Source organism: Nicotiana tabacum, chromosome 21, assembly GCF_000715075.1.
Source record: "Nicotiana tabacum cultivar K326 chromosome 21, ASM71507v2, whole genome shotgun sequence".
NCBI classification, from domain to species: Eukaryota; Viridiplantae; Streptophyta; class Magnoliopsida; order Solanales; family Solanaceae; genus Nicotiana; species Nicotiana tabacum.
In genome coordinates, this window is record NC_134100.1 from 9455395 (window position 1) to 9473678 (window position 18284).

The 18284-nt window shown below is 36.6% G+C and overlaps 2 protein-coding genes and 1 long non-coding RNA gene across 9 annotated transcripts; 2 read left to right on the forward strand and 1 right to left on the reverse strand.

Moving 5' to 3' along the window:
- Positions 1–6926: 6926 nt before the first annotated feature.
- LOC107812449 (uncharacterized) lies at positions 6927–15914 on the forward strand. Of its 7 annotated transcripts, XM_075242176.1 has the most exons (7): positions 6930–10476; positions 13436–13505; positions 13738–13793; positions 13944–14019; positions 14155–14191; positions 15267–15381; positions 15537–15914. In XM_075242176.1, the coding sequence occupies exons 4-7, from the start codon at positions 13957–13959 to the stop codon at positions 15775–15777; spliced, it is 456 nt and encodes a 151-aa protein (XP_075098277.1). In that variant the 5' UTR covers positions 6930–10476; positions 13436–13505; positions 13738–13793; positions 13944–13956; the 3' UTR covers positions 15778–15914. The 7 variants fall into 7 exon arrangements, 1 of the variants encoding a protein (XP_075098277.1); XR_001654120.2 differs by lacking the exons at positions 14155–14191; positions 15267–15381; positions 15537–15914 and adding an exon at positions 10477–10546 and having other exon boundaries at positions 6927–9979; positions 10327–10375; positions 13944–13967; XR_001654119.2 differs by lacking the exons at positions 14155–14191; positions 15267–15381; positions 15537–15914 and adding an exon at positions 10477–10546 and having other exon boundaries at positions 6927–10375; positions 13944–13967.
- On the forward strand, positions 7198–7788 carry LOC107812447 (uncharacterized). The gene has a single exon (XM_016637547.1). The coding sequence runs from the start codon at positions 7198–7200 to the stop codon at positions 7786–7788; it is 591 nt and encodes a 196-aa protein (XP_016493033.1).
- A 419-nt stretch (positions 15915–16333) lies between the features above and the next one.
- On the reverse strand, positions 16334–17787 carry LOC107812450 (uncharacterized). The gene is made up of 2 exons (XR_001654121.2): positions 17089–17787; positions 16334–16627 (listed from the first exon to the last, which is right to left on the reverse strand). It is a non-coding gene; the product is annotated as an uncharacterized LOC107812450 (long non-coding RNA).
- Positions 17788–18284: the final 497 nt, after the last annotated feature.

Here is an 18284-nt window from a genome sequence, read left to right on the forward strand (position 1 = left end):
TCGTCGTACTTATTTTAGGATGACTTAGTACTTTTAGATGATGTTTATTTTTATTATGGCTTATTAATTAGCAATATTTATTTTATGTTATTGTTGAGTATTCTAGTATAATCATGACTCATCTCACATTATTTTATATTATTTTATTGGGTAACATCTTATATAGTTTTATCCTGCTAGGATCTAAGAAATATGTGCTATGAAGATTTTGTCGGAAAAAATAAATTGAAAACCCCGAGAAAAATGAAAAACTCAGGAAAAACTGAGATTGAAAAACTCGACTTTTATTGGCTCGCTAGTTCATGCAAATCCGAAGAAGTTATCACGAACGAGCCACATGCAGGGAAACTTGCACGTTGGTTTGGTTTATAGATTTAAAAATTCGAGACAATTGGTTTGGTAACTGGAAAAGCCGAACCAACTCGGACTATGTACATCGGAATTGTTATAGACCTCACGTATGAAACAACAAATTTAAAAAAAACTCATTTTGCAACTAAGAAGAAGAAGAAGAAGAAACTCTAAGCACAAAGAAGAAGAAAATAGCAGTAAATAAGAAGAGAAAAGTGTGTGCATATGAACTTATCTAAAAATTGAATATTGTTATGAAATAAAGACTATAAAGTAAAGGCAAGTATAGAGAGAAACTGATATATTATTCGAATTCAAACTGATGTACACAATGAACTGAAATCTCTTCTATTTATACAAGAAAGGAAGCTGCTCTGTAAGCTGCTACTACAAGCTGCTGTGTAAGCTGCTACTACAAGCTGCAGTGTAAGCTACTATAAGCTGCTGTGTAAACTACTACTACAAGCTGCTGTGTAAGCTGCTACAAGCTGCTGCTGTACCAGATATGGATAATCTTCTACTGAGAGCAATATTTATCCATAACGGAGTACTGAATGGATAAGCTTATTATATCCGGTATGGATAATCTTCTACCGGGGGTAATGTTTATCCATAACCGGGTACTGAAAAGATAAGCTTATTATACCCGGTATGGATAAACTTCTACTGGGGGTAATGTTTATCCATAACCGGGTACCGAAGTGATAAGCTTCTTCAGGAAGCTTATTTCCAATATAGTACTAAATAGATAAATATATTTACGGTGGAGTCCCATATGGATAAGCTTCTTCAGAAAGCTTATTTACAACAGAGTACTAAATGAACATCCATAATATAATATATTTATAACACTCCCCTTTGGATGTTCATTAAAAGATAATGTGTCTCATTAAAACCTCACTAGGAAAAACCACGTGGGAAAAAAATCTAGTGAAGGAAAAAGAGTACACATATTTAGTAATACGCATTGTTATGTGCCTCATTAAAAACCTTATAAGGAAAACCCCATGGGAAAAAACCTTAGTAAGGGAAAAAGAGTGCATCGCGTATTTTACTCCCCTGATGAAAACCTTGTTTCAAATATTTGAGTCTCCGCATTCCAATCTTGTATACCATCTTCTCAAAAGTTGAAGTTGGCAAAGATTTAGTGAATAAATCTGCTGGATTATCACTTGAACGGATTTGTTGCACATCAATGTCACCATTTTTCTGAAGATCGTGCGTGTAGAATAATTTTGGTGAAATGTGCTTCGTTCTATCTCCTTTTATAAATCCTCCCTTCAATTGGTCTATGCATGCAACATTGTCTTCGTATAAAATTGTGGGTCTTTTCTCACATTCCAAACCACATTTTTCTCGAATAAAATGAATTATTGATCTCAACCATACGCACTCCCTACTTGCTTCATGAATAGCTATTATCTCAGCGTGATTTGAAGAAGTAGCAACAATAGATTGCTTTGTGGAGCGCCATGATATGATAGTACCTCCATATGTAAATACGTAGCCGGTTTGAGATCGAGCTTTATGGGGATCAGATAAATAACCTGCATCTGCATAACCAACAAGGTCTGCACTATCTTTGTTAGCATAAAACAAACCCATATCAAGAGTTCCCTTTAAATATCGCAATATATGCTTAATCCCGTTCCAATGTCTCCGTGTAGGAGAAGAACTATATCTTGCTAGTAAATTAACAGAAAATGCTATGTCAGGCCTTGTAGCATTAGCAAGATACATTAGTGCACCAATTGCACTGAGATAGGGTACTTCGGGACCAAGGAGTTCCTCGTCCTCTTCTGGAGGTCGGAACAAATCCTTATTCACTTCAAGTGATCGAACAACCATTGGTGTACTCAATGGGTGCGCTTTGTCCATGTAAAAGCGTTTTAAGACCCTTTCTGTATAGGCAGATTGATGGATAAAGATCCCGTCTGCTAAATGTTCAATTTGCAGACCAAGACAAAGTTTTGTCTTTCCAAGATCTTTCATCTCAAATTCTTTCTTAAGATATTCAATTTCCTTTTGGAGCTCTTCTGGAGTTCCAACAAGATTTATGTCATCAACATAAACAACAAGTATAACAAATTCTGATGTCATTTTCTTTATAAAAATACATGGACAAATAATATCATTTATGTAACCTTCTTTCAGCAAATATTCACTAAGGCGATTATACCACATGCGCCCAGATTGCTTTAAACCGTACAAAGATCTTTGTAATCTGATTGAATACATTTCCTGAGATTTTGCTTCAGACATTTTAAATCCTTCAGGAATTTTCATATAAATTTCATTATCAAGTGAACCGTACAGATAAGCTGTAACTACATCCATTAGATGTATTTCAAGCTTTTCATGTAGTGCTAAACTGATGAGATATCGAAATGTTATGGCATCCATAACAGGTGAATATGTTTCATCAAAATCGACTCCAGGTCGTTGTGAGAATCTTTGTGCAACAAGGCGAGCTTTGTATCTTTCAACTTTATTTTTATACCCATTTATGACCAACTAGTTTTATACCAGCAGGTGTTTGGACTACTGGTCCAAAGACCTCTCTTTTAGCAAGTGACTTCAATTCCGATTGAATTGCCTCTTGCCATTTTGGCCAATCAGATCTTTGTCGACATTCTTCGACAGATCGAGGTTCAAGATCCTCACTATCTTGCATAATATTAAGTGCAACATTATATGCAAAAATATTATCCACCACTATTTTAGATCGATTTAAATTAATCCCATCACCGTTCGAACTTATTAAAAGTTCCTCACTCACATGAGCTTCAGGTTCATTGATTTCTTCAGGAATCTCAGAACTAATCAAATTTTGGGTCTCTTCAGGGGATCCCTTCATAGTATCGTTTTGATCATTTGTCGATTTTCTTTTTCGAGGATTTCGATCCTTAGAACCCAAAGGCCTACCACGCTTCAGGCGTGCTTTAGGTTCACTAGCTCTCATGCTAGTAGATGGTCCTACTGGGACATCAATTCGGATAGGCACATTCTCTGCTGGGATATGTGACTTAGTTATCCTTTTTAAATTAGTAAATGCGTCTGGCATTTGATTTGCTATATTCTGTAAATGGATGATCTTCTGGACCTCCTGATTACATATAGGGGTACGGGGATCAAAGTGAGATAATGATGAAACTTTCCACACAATTTCTCTTTTGATTTCCTTTTTCTCTCCCCCTAATTGTGGGAAATTTGTTTCATCAAACCGACAATCTGCAAATCGAGCAGTAAATAAATCTTATGTCAATGGTTCAAGATAGCGAATAATAGAGGGTGATTCAAACCCAACATATATTCTTATCCTTCTCTGTGGTCCCATCTTACTACGTTGTGGTGGTGCTACTAGCACATATACAGCACATCCGAAAATTCGTAGATGGGCAATATTTGGTTCATGACCAAAAACTAATTGTGACGGAGAATATTTATTATAATGTGTCGGTCTAAGACGGATAAGTGATGCTGCATGCAGGATAGCATGGCCCCAAACAGTAGTGGGCAATTTTGTTTTCATAAGTAGTGGTCTTGCTATCAATTGCAAGCGTTTAATAAATGACTCTGCAAGGCCATTTTGAGTATGAACATAAGCTACAGGATGTTCAACTTTTATCCCAACGGATAGACAATAATCATCAAAAGCTTGAGATGAGAATTCTCCAGCATTATCAAGGCGAATAGCCTTTATAGGATAATCTGGGAATTGTGCCCTTAATCGAATTATTTGGGCTAATAGCTTTGCAAACGCCAGGTTGCGAGATGATAGTAGACACACATGAGACCATCTTGAAGATGCATCTATTAGGACCATAAAATATCTAAACAACCCACTTGGTGGGTGAATAGGTCCACATATATCCCCATGTATACGCTCTAAAAAGGCAGGGGATTCAATATCAACCTTCATTGGTGATGGTCTAGTGATCATTTTTCCTTGATAACAAGCATCACAAGAAAATTCGTCATTTGTAAGAATCTTCAGGTTCTTTAATGGATGCCCACTCGAATTTTCAGTAATTCGTCTCATCATTATTGATCCGGGATGGCCCAAACGGCCATGCCAAAGCACAAAAGTATTTGAATCCGTAAACTTCTGGTTTACGATAGAGTGTGCTTCAATTGTACTAATTTTTGAATAATATAAGCCAGAAGATAAAGTTGGTAACTTTTCTACAATGCATTTCTGGCCAGAAATATTCTTTGTAATACAAAGATATTCCCTGTTCATTTCATCTATTGTCTCTACATGATACCCATTTCGGCGGATATCTATAAAACTCAACAAGTTTCTTCGGGACTTGGAGGAGAACAATGCATTGTCTATAATAAGTTTTGTTCCCTTAGACAGAAATATTATGGCTCTTCCGGAGCCTTCAATCAAACTTATATTACCAGAAATTGTGAAACATTTGCTTTTTCCTTATGCAAATAAGAAAAGTATTTATGATCGTTGAATATGACATGTGTTGTTCCACTATCAATAACACACATATCTTCATGATTTGTCTTTGATCCAAACATAATTTGAGGGTTATCCATATTCTTCAAAATAACATAAATAAAATATATTATAGTAAATATCATTATCAAAGCATAACTTTTATTTATGTACAATAATTACATAACCATACTATTTATTACAAACAACAAAAATTAAAATATTTACATTTCTACAGATTCACTACCGATTACATGACTTATTTCTCCTTCTGGGAGTGCAAAGTAATCAGCTACATCCAAATGCATGAAGTCTAAATTATCTTCAGAAATAAAATTTGCTTCAGCATTTTTCTCTGTCTTCTTCAGGGAGGCTTGATAAAGCTCAACCAGGTGCTTTGGCGTACGACAAGTACGTGACCAGTGCCCTTTTCCTCCACATCTATAACATGCATTTTCTGCATTTGGCGCTTGCACTGCTTCATGCTTTTGTTCCTTCCTTTTCCATTGCTGGTGGTGATGAGGCTTCTTTGGTGCATTATTATTATTACCATGATTGGGGTTTCTTCCCCGACCACAGCCATGACCACGACTGGGGCCACGACCTCTTCCACGTTTATCTTGGTGGAAGTTCGTCTCATTCACTTCAGGGAATGGACAAGAACCAATAGGTCGACTTTCATGATTTTTCATTAATAGCCCATTATGTTGTTCTGCTATAAGAAGATGTGAGATAAGTTCAGAATACTTTTTAAATCCCATCTCTCGATATTGCTGCTGCAGGAGCATATTCGAGGCATGAAAAGTGGTGAAAGTTTTCTCCAACATATCATGATCAGTAATATTATCACCACATAATTTTAATTGGGAAATAATTCTGAACATAGCAGAATTATACTCACTGATAGATTTAAAATCTTGTAGCCTTAGATGAGTCCAATCATAACGCGCCTGTGGAAGAACGACCATCTTCAGGTGGTCATATCTATCTTTCAAATTATTCCACAGTATGACTGGATCTTTAATAGTGAGATATTCCATTTTCAGGCCTTCATCAAGGTGATGACGTAGGAATATCATTGCTTTGGCACAGTCTTGGTTTGATGCCTGATTTTTATCCTTGATGGTGTCTGCCAGACCCATCGCATCAAGATGAATTTCAGCATCAAGCACCCAAGACATGTAGCTTTTGCCCGATATATCCAGGGCTACAAATTCAAGTTTAGAAAGATTTGACATTATTTAGGAAAAGAAAGTTCTTACCTCAGATACTTTCAAAATATTTGCTCGAGATGGTAGAGCTTCGTGCTGATAACGTGTTATGAAATAAAGACTATAAAGTAAAGGCAAGTATAGAGAGAAACTGATATATTATTCGAATTCAATCTGATGTACATAATGAACTGAAATCTCTTCTATTTATAGAAGAAAGGAAGCTGCTCTGTAAGCTGCTACTACAAGCTGCAGTGTAAGCTACTATAAGCTGTTGTGTAAGCTACTACTACAAGCTGTTGTGTAAGCTGCTACAAGCTGCTGCTGTACCAGATATGGATAATCTTCTACTGAGAGCAATATTTATCCATAACGGAGTACTGAATGGATAAGCTTATTATATCCGGTATGGATAATCTTCTACCGGGGGTAATGTTTATCCATAACCGGGTACTGAAAAGATAAGCTTATTATACCCGGTATGGATAAACTTCTACTGGGGGCAATGTTTATCCATAACCGGAGTACCGAAAGGATATACTTCTTCAGGAGGCTTATTTTCAATGGAGTACTAAATAGATAAACATATTTACGGCGGAGTCTCATATGGATAAGTTTCTTCAGGAAGCTTATTTACAACAGAGTACTAAATGAATATCCATAATATAATATATTTATAACAAATATGAATTAAACTTTTTTTAAAAAGTGGGCATAATTTCAACCGGCGAAATTTTTACCTTTGACTATGGTTGTTGGGCCCGGGCTGTTCGGGCTAATCGTAACTAGTTCTTTTTAAAAAGCAAGGAGCTTTCCCGAAAAAAGACAGAAGTAAATATCTTAAAACTACGTCGTTTCGCTGTAACGAAGGAAAGGCGAAAAATAGAAGGAAAAAAAAAACAGCTGGGTTAATTAACTCGCTGACATGAGCACTACAGCAGTACTCCAAATTTGTTAGAGAGAGATATTTTCCATTTCCAGCGTCAGTGAAATGCGAAAATTGTCCAACGGTTCCAAGCTTCCCCTTCTTCTTGAAAAAATTAGGAGAGATAATTGAAAAAGCTCCTCTTTGATTTCTTTTTCCTTTTCCTGATGGGACGCTATACTTAATTGCATATTAACTATTTGATGAAAAAGGAGTCACAGAATTTACTATTTAGTCTGACAACAGTGTAACTAAAAATGAAACGACGAGGTGATCCAATCAAATTTGTATGCGTTCTAGTGTCTTCTGTTTTTGCTTTCGCTCTGTGTCTTTCAGTACTTAAACTTGACGAAATACCAGTAGGAACTAGTAATGCAATTAATTTATCAGGAGTTAAGAAACTGAAAGTCAATCCAACAGCAGCAGGAGGAATTGGGAAGTTGGGCGAAGTGGTGATCGGAATGCTGCCTCAAGATTTGGGGTTCACTTTATTTTTGCCATCTGAAAAAGCATTCGAGCGGGACCTGGGTTTGGGCCCCAATGATTTGGTGAGCGAGAATGGGAACGATACATATGCAATACTAACTCGAGTAATGGGGTTTTCAGCTGTGCCGAGGGCGATTAACTCGGATGATGTACAGTTGGGGAAGGAGATTGATTATGATTCTATATCGGGATATATACTCTATATATCGAAAGATTCAGATGGGTCATTGATAGTGAATCGAATTGCTTCTGAAATGGTGGATCTGAGAAGAGGGAAGATAGTTGTACATGTTATGGATGGGGTGATAATGGATTCAGAATTTGAGCACTCTGTACGACCTGGTTCCCAGGAGGATAATTGAGCTCAGTTTCGTGAATTGATGATTACCCCATTTTCGCTGGGGAAAAAATTGTGAAGCTTTTACTGAGTAACGATTGATACACTGAGATGGCTCAGGTGGATCTATAAAGAGGAAAACTTTGTTGAATGTGCTGTCTCTGACTTTATTAAACAATATTGGGCTTTGTGTAATTTTTTTTGTTGATTTTGGACTTTTTCAAGCTGATGTTTTGCTACTGCTTGTTTTTTACAGTAATTTAGCCTGTTATTATTGTTACATTATAATATTATTGTAAAAAAAAAAAAAGTTATAGCTGTTACACTGTACTTTATTTATCGTCTTATTGGAAAAAAAAATTTGTTATTCAGAAAATCTTCTCCACTTGAAATCACTGGGAAGTTTAATGGGCGGAACGAATATGTCGAAATTGTGGTAAGCCAGCAAATTTCTATTAGCATTGATCTGGAATCTCTTTTTGGTAAGCCCAATAAGGTGGGACAATGTGCGAAGAACTTTAAGTGCATAATCACTGGTAATCTAATTATTAGGAGTCATGACTCAAATGATGCACCCAAGCTATTTGATGAATTGCTCGAATCAGATGCAACACATGTTTCATGTTTGTTTCTACAGGTTAGTAACTTACTATCATATGGCCCTGAAGAGAAAAATGATGAAACTATTGTCGCTTTTGGTCCAGGAGGTAATACATTTACTATGTTTGATGTTAGCTATATGAAGCTTGATGAGTCTAGTTTCCTCTCGATATTGGGTGTTTGCTCACAATTACGAATACTAAGTTGTACTGCACGGATAAAGTTCGACTGGCTGAATCAATTGAAGGAGCTACATAATGGAGTCAAAATTAAAGTTGATACCTCAGTTCCTTTGTTTATGTATTCTCTGGATTATGCCGAAATACAATTGGCTAATTGTGCTAAGACTACAAACAAGTGGATTGTGAGGCGACTTAATGGGATTGTTGGTGTTTACTGGAGAAACATCATATCTGAGGTTGGTAATTTACGAGCTAATTTCTTAGCCAACTTTTTGCCAGGATGGAGTATCACTGTTGGTGTTGGTTTGAACTCTTACTCAAATAATATAGTGCATAAAAGTCTAGGCATCTATTCAAGAGTAGCAATGAAGTATAAGAATTCATTGAGTTCATTTACCATAATAATTGATAGGGAAAACTCTAACTCACTTTATCAGGGTGTTAGAGCCAATGTTCTATGTGTTGTTTTTGGATTTATTGAGGTGGTTCTTGTGGACAAGAGAGTGGTTGCGACATACTGGCCAGATGTTCTTAAATCCAACAATAAAACTAACTTGCATTGGGAGAAATGGATTGTGCTGAAACAACTTCATTCACTACAGTTTGTTTCCATTCTTAGTTGCACAATGCTCAGAGTCATCACTTGGTTGGATAATCTACTGCTAATTACATACCTGAACACTTGGGCAATGAATTACGAGCCAAGAGAGATAACTGTTGTTGACAATTTACTACGCAATGATAAATTTCATTATATACTTGGTGCCTTGAACATTCTTGGTAATGAGTTTCAGCACATACTTAGGGCCTTGAAACCACCTGGACTGCCCGAAGGTATTGAAAGTGCAAACCAACCAGCAATTGTTAAAGGTTGTGGAGAGATGTTTCCTCTGTTGAAGAATTCAAGAAAGGGATTCAACTTTTTTTTTTCATAAATGCTGAAGTTGTATTGCATGCACTGACAATAACACTTACTGTAGTTGTTGGAAGTTCAAGTGCCAGCTACTTAGCAGGTCTGGTTATCACAAGTGGAACTACCAGTTGTGAAGGTTGGGGTACTAGCAGTTTACAAGGCTATTCAGTGTTACTGTTGTTCTTGCCCATTAAGAGGAGTTATTTTGGAAGGAAACATTTCCATGGTATTAATTCGGTTGCTGCAATCGATTATCTTTATCATGGCTTAACTCCAGTAGTTCACTACCATTTCAGACCTAGCAATAATGATATGCAAAGTACTCCAAATGAGAGCAAAGTCTTAAGGAAATCTCTTCAGTTTATGATCACTAGCAACTTCTGCCAACATGGTTCAATAAAGACCTTGAGGACAAGGTCAATTTCAAGCGGGAAGGATTGTTATGATCTGGCATTTTTTATCAAGGAGGTCACGTGATGGGCTTGTTCTCACGTGTGTCAATCAAATCTTATTTCACCGAGGTGGGAACTTCCCCATATATAGATACAAGCAAATGTTGAATGGGGGATATTCAGAATTATATTCCATTTTCGAAGCTTCTGCTTCTCACTTCTCTCTCTCTCTCTCTCTCTCTCTCTCTCTCTCTCTCTTCACTCCCTTCTCGTCTCATCTCTTCTCCTTCCTCTGCTCTCTTCTTCCTTCTTTGCTTGTCTTCTCCTCAATCGTTTGGTTATGGATTTGTAGCTTAACAATATCCTTTTCTATTTCGCAATTTTAATTCGAGTTGGAAGTGTTGAATTAATAAAAATTCTCACCTTTTCTATTACATTCTTGCTAATTCTATCTTTACTTCTTGAGTACATTACAGCCCAATAAGGCGGGACAATGCGCGAAGAACTTTGAGTGCATAATCACTGGTAAACTAATTATTAGGAGTCATGACTCAAATGATGCACCCAAGCTATTTGATGAATTGCTCGAATCAGATGCAACACATGTTTCATGTTTGTTTCTACAGGTTAGTAACTTACTATCATATGGCCCTGAAGAGAAAAATGATGAAACTATTGTCGCTTTTGATCCAGGAGGTAATACATTTACTATGTTTGATGTTAGCTATATGAAGCTTGATGAGTCTAGTTTCCTCTCGATATTGGGTGTTTGCTCACAATTACGAATACTAAGTTGTACTGCACGGATAACGTTCGACTGGCTGAATCAATTGAAGGAGCTACATAATGGAGTCAAAATTAAAGTTGATACCTCAGTTCCTTTGTTTTTGTATTCTCTGGATTATGCCGAAATACAATTGGCTAATTGTGCTAAGACTACAAACAAGTGGATTGTGGGATTGTTGGTGTTTACTGGAGAAACATACTATTCAAGTTATATAATTGTTATTAGGGTTATACAAAGGAAACCGACAAACCGCACCAAACTGATAATTCGAGTCAAATAAAAAAAAAAACCGACTATGATTTGGTGTCAAAAAACCCCCGATCATAAATGGTTTGGTTTGATTTTAACTAAAAAAAGTTAAACCGAAACCAAACCAACCCGACATTACATGTATACAAGTTTTACTATTATTTTTTACATAAAAATAATAAGTAATGTAATTTATAATATTTTTTATACTTTTTCATACTTTTCTCTTTTAATGTATTATTTCAAGCTTAGACTTAATACTTTTGAATGATTAAATATGTTTTATAGCTCATAAAAGTTAGTAACTCAAATAAAGCCCAAAGCAAAATCAAATCAATACTAATGCTAACAAAAAAAATTCAATCAATACTAGGAATGGCAATAGTATTAGATATTTACTTTTTTAGATCTGCATTAGTTTAGATAGTGAAAATGCATAACTTACTTTTAATATTATTTAGTCATGTAATTAATACTTAGTACTTATTCGTCGTACTTATTTTAGGATGACTTAGTACTTTTAGATGATGTTTATTTTTATTATGGCTTATTAATTAGCAATATTTATTTTATGTTATTGTTGAGTCTTTTAGTATAATCATGACTCATCTCACATCATTTTATATTATTTTATTGGGTAACATCTTATATAGTTTTATCCTGCTAAGACCTAAGAAATATGTGCTATGAAGATTTTGTCGGAAAAAAAAAACCGAAAACCCCGAAACAAACGAAAAACTCGGGAAAAACTGAGATTGAAAAACTCGACTTTTATTGGCTCGCTAGTTCATGCAAATCCGAAGAAGTTATCACGAACGAGCCACATGCAGGGAAACTTGCACGTTGGTTTGGTTTCAAAGGTTGATTAGGAAATGGGAATTGTTAAATTTACTTGTTTTCATATGATCAAGTAGAAAAGTTTCAGTCTTTGGCACAATTTTGGAAACTCAAATCTTAATGTTGCTATAAATTAAACGTTTCATACATTTATTCCTGGTAGATGCTATGATACTGTGTAGAAAAATAGTTGGGTCTGCAGAGTTATTCGGTAGTTGCGCTGGTGGGAGGTAGCAGATATCCGGTGGAATAGTCGCCCGACACCACCATCATTAAAAACAAAGAAGGAAGTAGTTGGGTGTGGCTATATGTATTTCTCTTTATTTATTCCGCACTATTTGGATTTATTTCATTCCAATACTGTGCAGAGGAGTAATGTAAGGAAGTCAGAGATTTTGGGTGTGAGATGTTGGTTCAGAATAGGAAAGATTTTGATTTATCTCGTTTTTTGGTTTTTAGATAATGAGTCGGTTGATCATTACTTGGTAATACAATGTGGAACTTGACAAATTATGGGTGTTCTTGTTTGGAAGACTGATTTAACCGAATTGGGTCTTTGGAATTAACTTAGTAGTTACATTATAACGGAAGAATTGGTATCGAGAAAGATAGCATTGTCCGAAGTCCGTATTTTCAACTGTGAATATGATTTGGTGAATGACCCAAAAGAGAAGGTCAGGAGGAAATTTATTTACCCTTTTCTTTAGAGTTACTAGTTGCTAGATTCTTGAGGTAATTGAAGAGGGAACTTATTTTGGCTGCTAGGTTACAAAACCCAGTATACTACTTGCCAAGGGCTGCCTTATAAGAATCATATGCTATCTGTACGTTTTGTACGTTATACTCATCTGTTTGGATAGTTAATCTTGGAGAAGGAAGATGCCTTGTCTTAATATGGGTGTGAATGTAGTCTAAGAGCCAACATATCCATAAGACGTACATAAAGATGTGAACATTAAGATAGATGTGCACTAATACAAGATTCGATAAGATAACAAATTATCACATCAAATAAAGTATGCAAGTAGCACACATATAGGATGAAATTGAGAGGTTGTGCAAATGTTTTGTTAATTCTTATGTAGGTCTCCGAATTTACAGTCCGTAAGTGTGACACTATGGTGATTGATGTTTTTAAAAAAGGATAGGTAGATCCAAAATCATATGGAGGCAAGGTGCGTGGAAAGACCTAGAATCTCTTAGAACCAATGAAGATTTATCTAACAACTGAAAAAATCGGAGTAAAGGATCCATATGTGTGATACTAAGAAAACTAGTTGGCAATTAGGTCTTAGCTATTGTTCGTTACACTGACATTAAGTCTGAATATGGATAAATATTGGAATGAAATGGGTTCGAAGCGAAATTGATATAGAGGATTCATATAACCAACCCCAACTAGTTTGCGATCGAGGCATAGTTGTTTGTTGTTCTCTTGAAAAAGCTCCATTCCAGGAGATGAGGAATCAATAATATATGCTTTTTTGGAAAAGTTGTTTGGTCCATTATTCATAGGTTTCGTTGGATATCATGTTCTGTGTAAGGTTTGGGATCTTCATGAGTTTGTTCCACTGGATGTTTAAACTTTTTACTCACTAACCATGATCATGGTGGGAGGACGACGTGATACTATTCTCACTTTTGCATGTATGAAATTAGTTACTACCATGTGCTTTCCTCTTCCTTCATGATCTTTTAAATGTCTGTTTCAGCTTGAGGTTGAGTTTAAGAAATGCTAATTTACAAGCAAAGGCAAACATGAGGAAAGCTGCCCAAGAAGAGGTACTTTGTATATTTGTGTAGAGATTCTGTTTAGCATGCCAGAATTATTAACTTCCGAAACATCCTGCAATTTATCCTTCTTTTTGACTGATCCTCACAAAAGATATGGTTCTTTCATCTTTGTTGGTACGATGTCAAAACACATGGAAATTTATTACTTGCAATTTCTCCTCTTTTGGCCCTGATACTTACAAAAGATGTCATGCTGACATCTGCCTTCATATGATGTCAGAGGGAGCTTCTATTGGGAGGTGGAGAATAATCTACAGTTCGCAGGCGAAATCTACAGTATGTGGTACTTTTTAAGTCGTTATACTTCCGTGGTTATATCTTCTATAAAAGTTCATGCGGCTGTGGTTTTGTGGGGCAGAAGTATCAAAACATTTCTTTCTATTGAACTGAGGTTCTATATATCTAAACTATTAATGTATTTTCTAGGACAAAAGCTGGAATGACATCTGCAGCTGAAAGTATTACGGAGAGCCTACGCCGCACTCGCCAACTTATGGTTCAGGTTATTGTCATCTTTCTTCTATTTTCATCTGCTTGGTTTTACGCCCTATTTTCTTATTACTCATGTAATTATATTTTGACCTTTATATGTTGCATAACACTGCTTGTCTCTTGTCATTTTGTACTATGTTTACAGGAGGTTGAAAGAAGTGCAAGCACTCTAATGACAGTTGGTAAGTAACTTTCCATGTTTATGAATGACATTCACTCTTGGCATGATATGTCTTTAATCTTTATTATCAGTTTACTTTATGTTGCTTCATTCAGATGGCGTTGTTCTATTCTTCCCTAGTTCTTTTGTTATTTATTGAGTCGTTATTCATAAAAAGATTTTGATTGCACGATGAATGTTTAAGAAAAAGTTCATATTGAGATGAAAGGTTTTTTCTCCTTCCCTTTTTCCTTTTTTTCTTTTGAAGGGGATATAAGATAGTATTTCTTTAAGGATGGTGATATATCGACAGAAGCATCAAAGAACTGCAGTTTTGCTTGCCATGCAACAAAAATAACGGGGCCTCTTTCTGCACATAATATTAGGAAGTGTGGCAAACATTCTATAGGATGAATAAGTTTGTAATTGCAGCGAAAACAAATTGGGTTTGACAAGTATCCTGCTTGCTTCTGAATAGATTCTACTTTTTTTTTTTTTTTTTTTTTTTTTTTTGTTGAAAAGGTAACATATGAATAGATTCTACTTCTGTTACTTTTGATTATGCTTCTGAAGTAATGTGGAAAATAAACGTCATAAACCTCAATTTCAGATATATGCCATTTTTGTTGGTTAATCAAGCTCAACTTAGAGCTAGGTCTTGTTTTATTATTTGACTGATCACCCAGGTTATGTACTAGGTTAACTGCACTTAAATATGTTTACCTCACTGTAAAAGTAGCCTTATAAATAAACACCATCTGCGGCGTAAAAGCTTAATGGGTGTAAGGAAAAAGGTAACAAGAACTTGACCAGAAAATACATTGATGTTATTCACTACATGGCTCAATGGATCTGACTCATCCAATGTGGTATGCTGTACATGAATCGGTTTGGTTTCTTTGATGAGGCGTGTTCAAGAGATACACCTCTTGAAAGATGATGACAACAACATGGTTACTTTTATAATATCTGCATTTACTATCTAATGTGATGAGTCTGGTGACTGGCTCTATGACTTTTGGACCGTATTCTTCATATCCTGAATGTGGAATGTAAGTTGAGACTAGATGACAATGTACACAGTCTGGATACTGCAGATGAATCAACAGGGGTATTAACGAAAGCTGAGAGTGAATACAAAGGCCACCGCTCCTTGCTAACACGAACGCGGAACCTTCTGTCCACAATGCAACGGCAGGACGTTCTGGACAGGTATCATGTGACAATGACTTTTCTAAAATAACATAAACCTTTCTTTGCAATTCTACTGTCAATTCTGTTGTATCGTACTTTCTTCCTGCTTGTTAGTATGTTGTTTAAAAGTGTATTTGACCTTTATTGCAACCTTAACACAAATCTGTGAGCAGGGTGATACTGGTTGTAGGATTTACTATTTTCTCCTTGGCCGTTTTTTATGTGGTGTCAAAGCGTATTGGCCTGCTCAAGTTGCAGCGTAAGCTAATTGAAGCTGTGAAGGCTGGTACAGCTGGACAGGTGGAGATAGTACCCAGAGTCGGTAGAGAAGGTGCAAATGTTGCCCAGGTTCAGATGAATCCTGTACCCGAGTTAAATGTACCCTTAGAACAAGCAATGCATGATGAACTTTGAATTCCCTTTAGTTGTGTACATTTTCTGTGGTACATGCAAGTTTCACCTATGGAGCTCCATATCTTGGTACAGCATTACAATAACATAGTTTTGTGTTCTTTTGTTTTTCTATTATTCACAGCTTGCCTTGGTCCCTTCATCTTTGGTCTTTACTCCATTGGTTATATGTTTTTGATATTGGTATTGTAGACACAGATAAACAGTATATGCCCAGTAATCTTTCAGAGAATGCATGTACAATCTTGTTGTGTTCTTGCACTTGGGCATATCATATAGTGGCGGAGGCAGGATTTCTGCTAAAGGGACTGAGAAAAGAAAAAAATTGAAAAAGAGGAGCAACCTCACGAAGGTTTTGAAGCCCCTTGACCATTGAGCTACGCTTTTAGGTTGTGTTAGGGGGATTCAACATATGAACATATAATATATAGAAACACAAAACGGACTTTGCCTTATATGCACATTGTAATTTTCCGGCGAAGGAGATTCTGTTGAACCCCCTTCCGCCCCCCTAAATCCGCCCCTAATAGCATAAGCCTTCCCAATGACTAAAGCAGAATGAAATACATCTATTTCCTATTTCAACCACAAAATTGACTTAGCAATACTCTTTGTAGATAACCAAATAAAATTGAGAAGGATGTAGAGTTCGAGCCATTTACAAGTGGAAAAAGGAAAATGAAGAAACTATTTTATGCATGTATAATTAAGATTATGCTAAGAGCCAGAAATTTCTATGAGTTTTGGTGTTAAGATTATGCTTTGAACTGCAACACAGGTGCATTTCCTGGTCTCAATCAAATATTCTGCCATATCCAGACCCAGCCCTCTTAGCGACACACTTCGTCTAGGCCTGGCCACACAAATACAAGATGATTTACACTTACTCAACAAGGAAAAGTGAATTAAAAGATGTTGGGTGTTTTGGGGGGTGGGGTGGGGTGGGGTGGGGTGGGGGGAGTTGTTAGATGCACGAATTCCCAAGGACAATTGGTGCAGGGTTTGAAACTCGGTGAGTAATGAGCTTGCTCCTCTACCCATTCTCTACCCATTCTCCACTTAAATAGCGCACGTGTCATGGTTAGAACTCGTAATATGCGCCTAACCACACATCATGCGCTACGCTCTTACCACTTGACCATAGCTCGGGGGTAAGCCATTACTTTATTACTTAAGAATTACCATATTTTTATAGTTCTTTTAATTCTCATTTTGAATTAGATAATGTGAAAGGAATACAAACTGACCGAAGTATTACGTTAGAAAGACTTCTTCTTTGACCTATAACAAGAACATCAATACCAAGAGATGCACCTTTAGCAAGAATGATAGAAGCCTTTTCCTTGGCATTGCCGTCCATTTCCACCGTCTCCGTACAAACCTTTATCTTAGGTTGTGCAACCTCATGCCTGTTTCATTGTCCCAAGAAAATTCATGTATCTCTTTCCTCCACATCCTCTTACACCACCGTCTTCCGCCACGTTGGAGGGCGTGGACGACGGCGGTGATGCAGAGGATGCTAGAGATTTCTTAAAGAAAGCACCTAACGAATTATTGTGTATGCCTCTTCCTTCTTCGGATTGAGAGGATAAAGAGGTCGTGGACGAGGACGTAGCTGAGTTTTGTAATGGCTTCTTGATAAAAGAACCAAGGAGATTACTCCATGCATTAGGGTTACCAACATGCAAAAGAATCAACGTGTCATTTTCCGCGACAGCATGGGAGAGCGCATATTGAAGAACGGCTGCTGATTCACGAGTTGGATCGGGTACCACCATTACTTTTCATGTTGAGTTCTTCCCATCTGCCATAATATGGTCTCTGGCCATTAGTTACTTACCACCACAACCGCGAACCGCCCCCCTCCACCACCACCCCCAACACCAACGTTGGTTCTCTCCTAATGATAAAACCAGGGCTTGTGGGAATGGTAGAACGGTAGACAAGGAAGAAAACAATAATATGAGGCTGTCATCTTTTTAGGCTTCTCCTATATATATGATACCCATGTATATCTGTTAAAAGGGTAGTTTCCTATACAAAAAAAAAAATTGTGATTCCTAAACTTAATGCCATTCTTACTGTTTGCAAAAGCCATTAGAAAGACCAAATGAATGTCGACCTCTCGTGTTGAAAGGGTAACAAACTTTTGACCTTCTACGTTCTCCATATATAAATTAATACACTTTTTTGACTACCGAATATAAATAGTTTCTGGTGCGAGCTAAAAGTGACATATCCCAATTTTGTTTGCATCTCTTTATTTCTTAGAAGCAAATTGGGTTCTCAAGATTCTTTTATGCTCATGCATCTAGTATCCGAAATTCATCGGCCAGCTTATATCAGCACTCATATAATAGCTAGGGGCAAGAAGCAGGGACTGTAAATTCGTTATATAACAGAACAAGACTTTCAAACAGTGCCAGCGTAGAAACTGCAAACCTTAACTTTAGCTTCTCAATCTCATCAAGCACATTTAAAGTAAAAAAAATATCTGCGAACAATAGCTT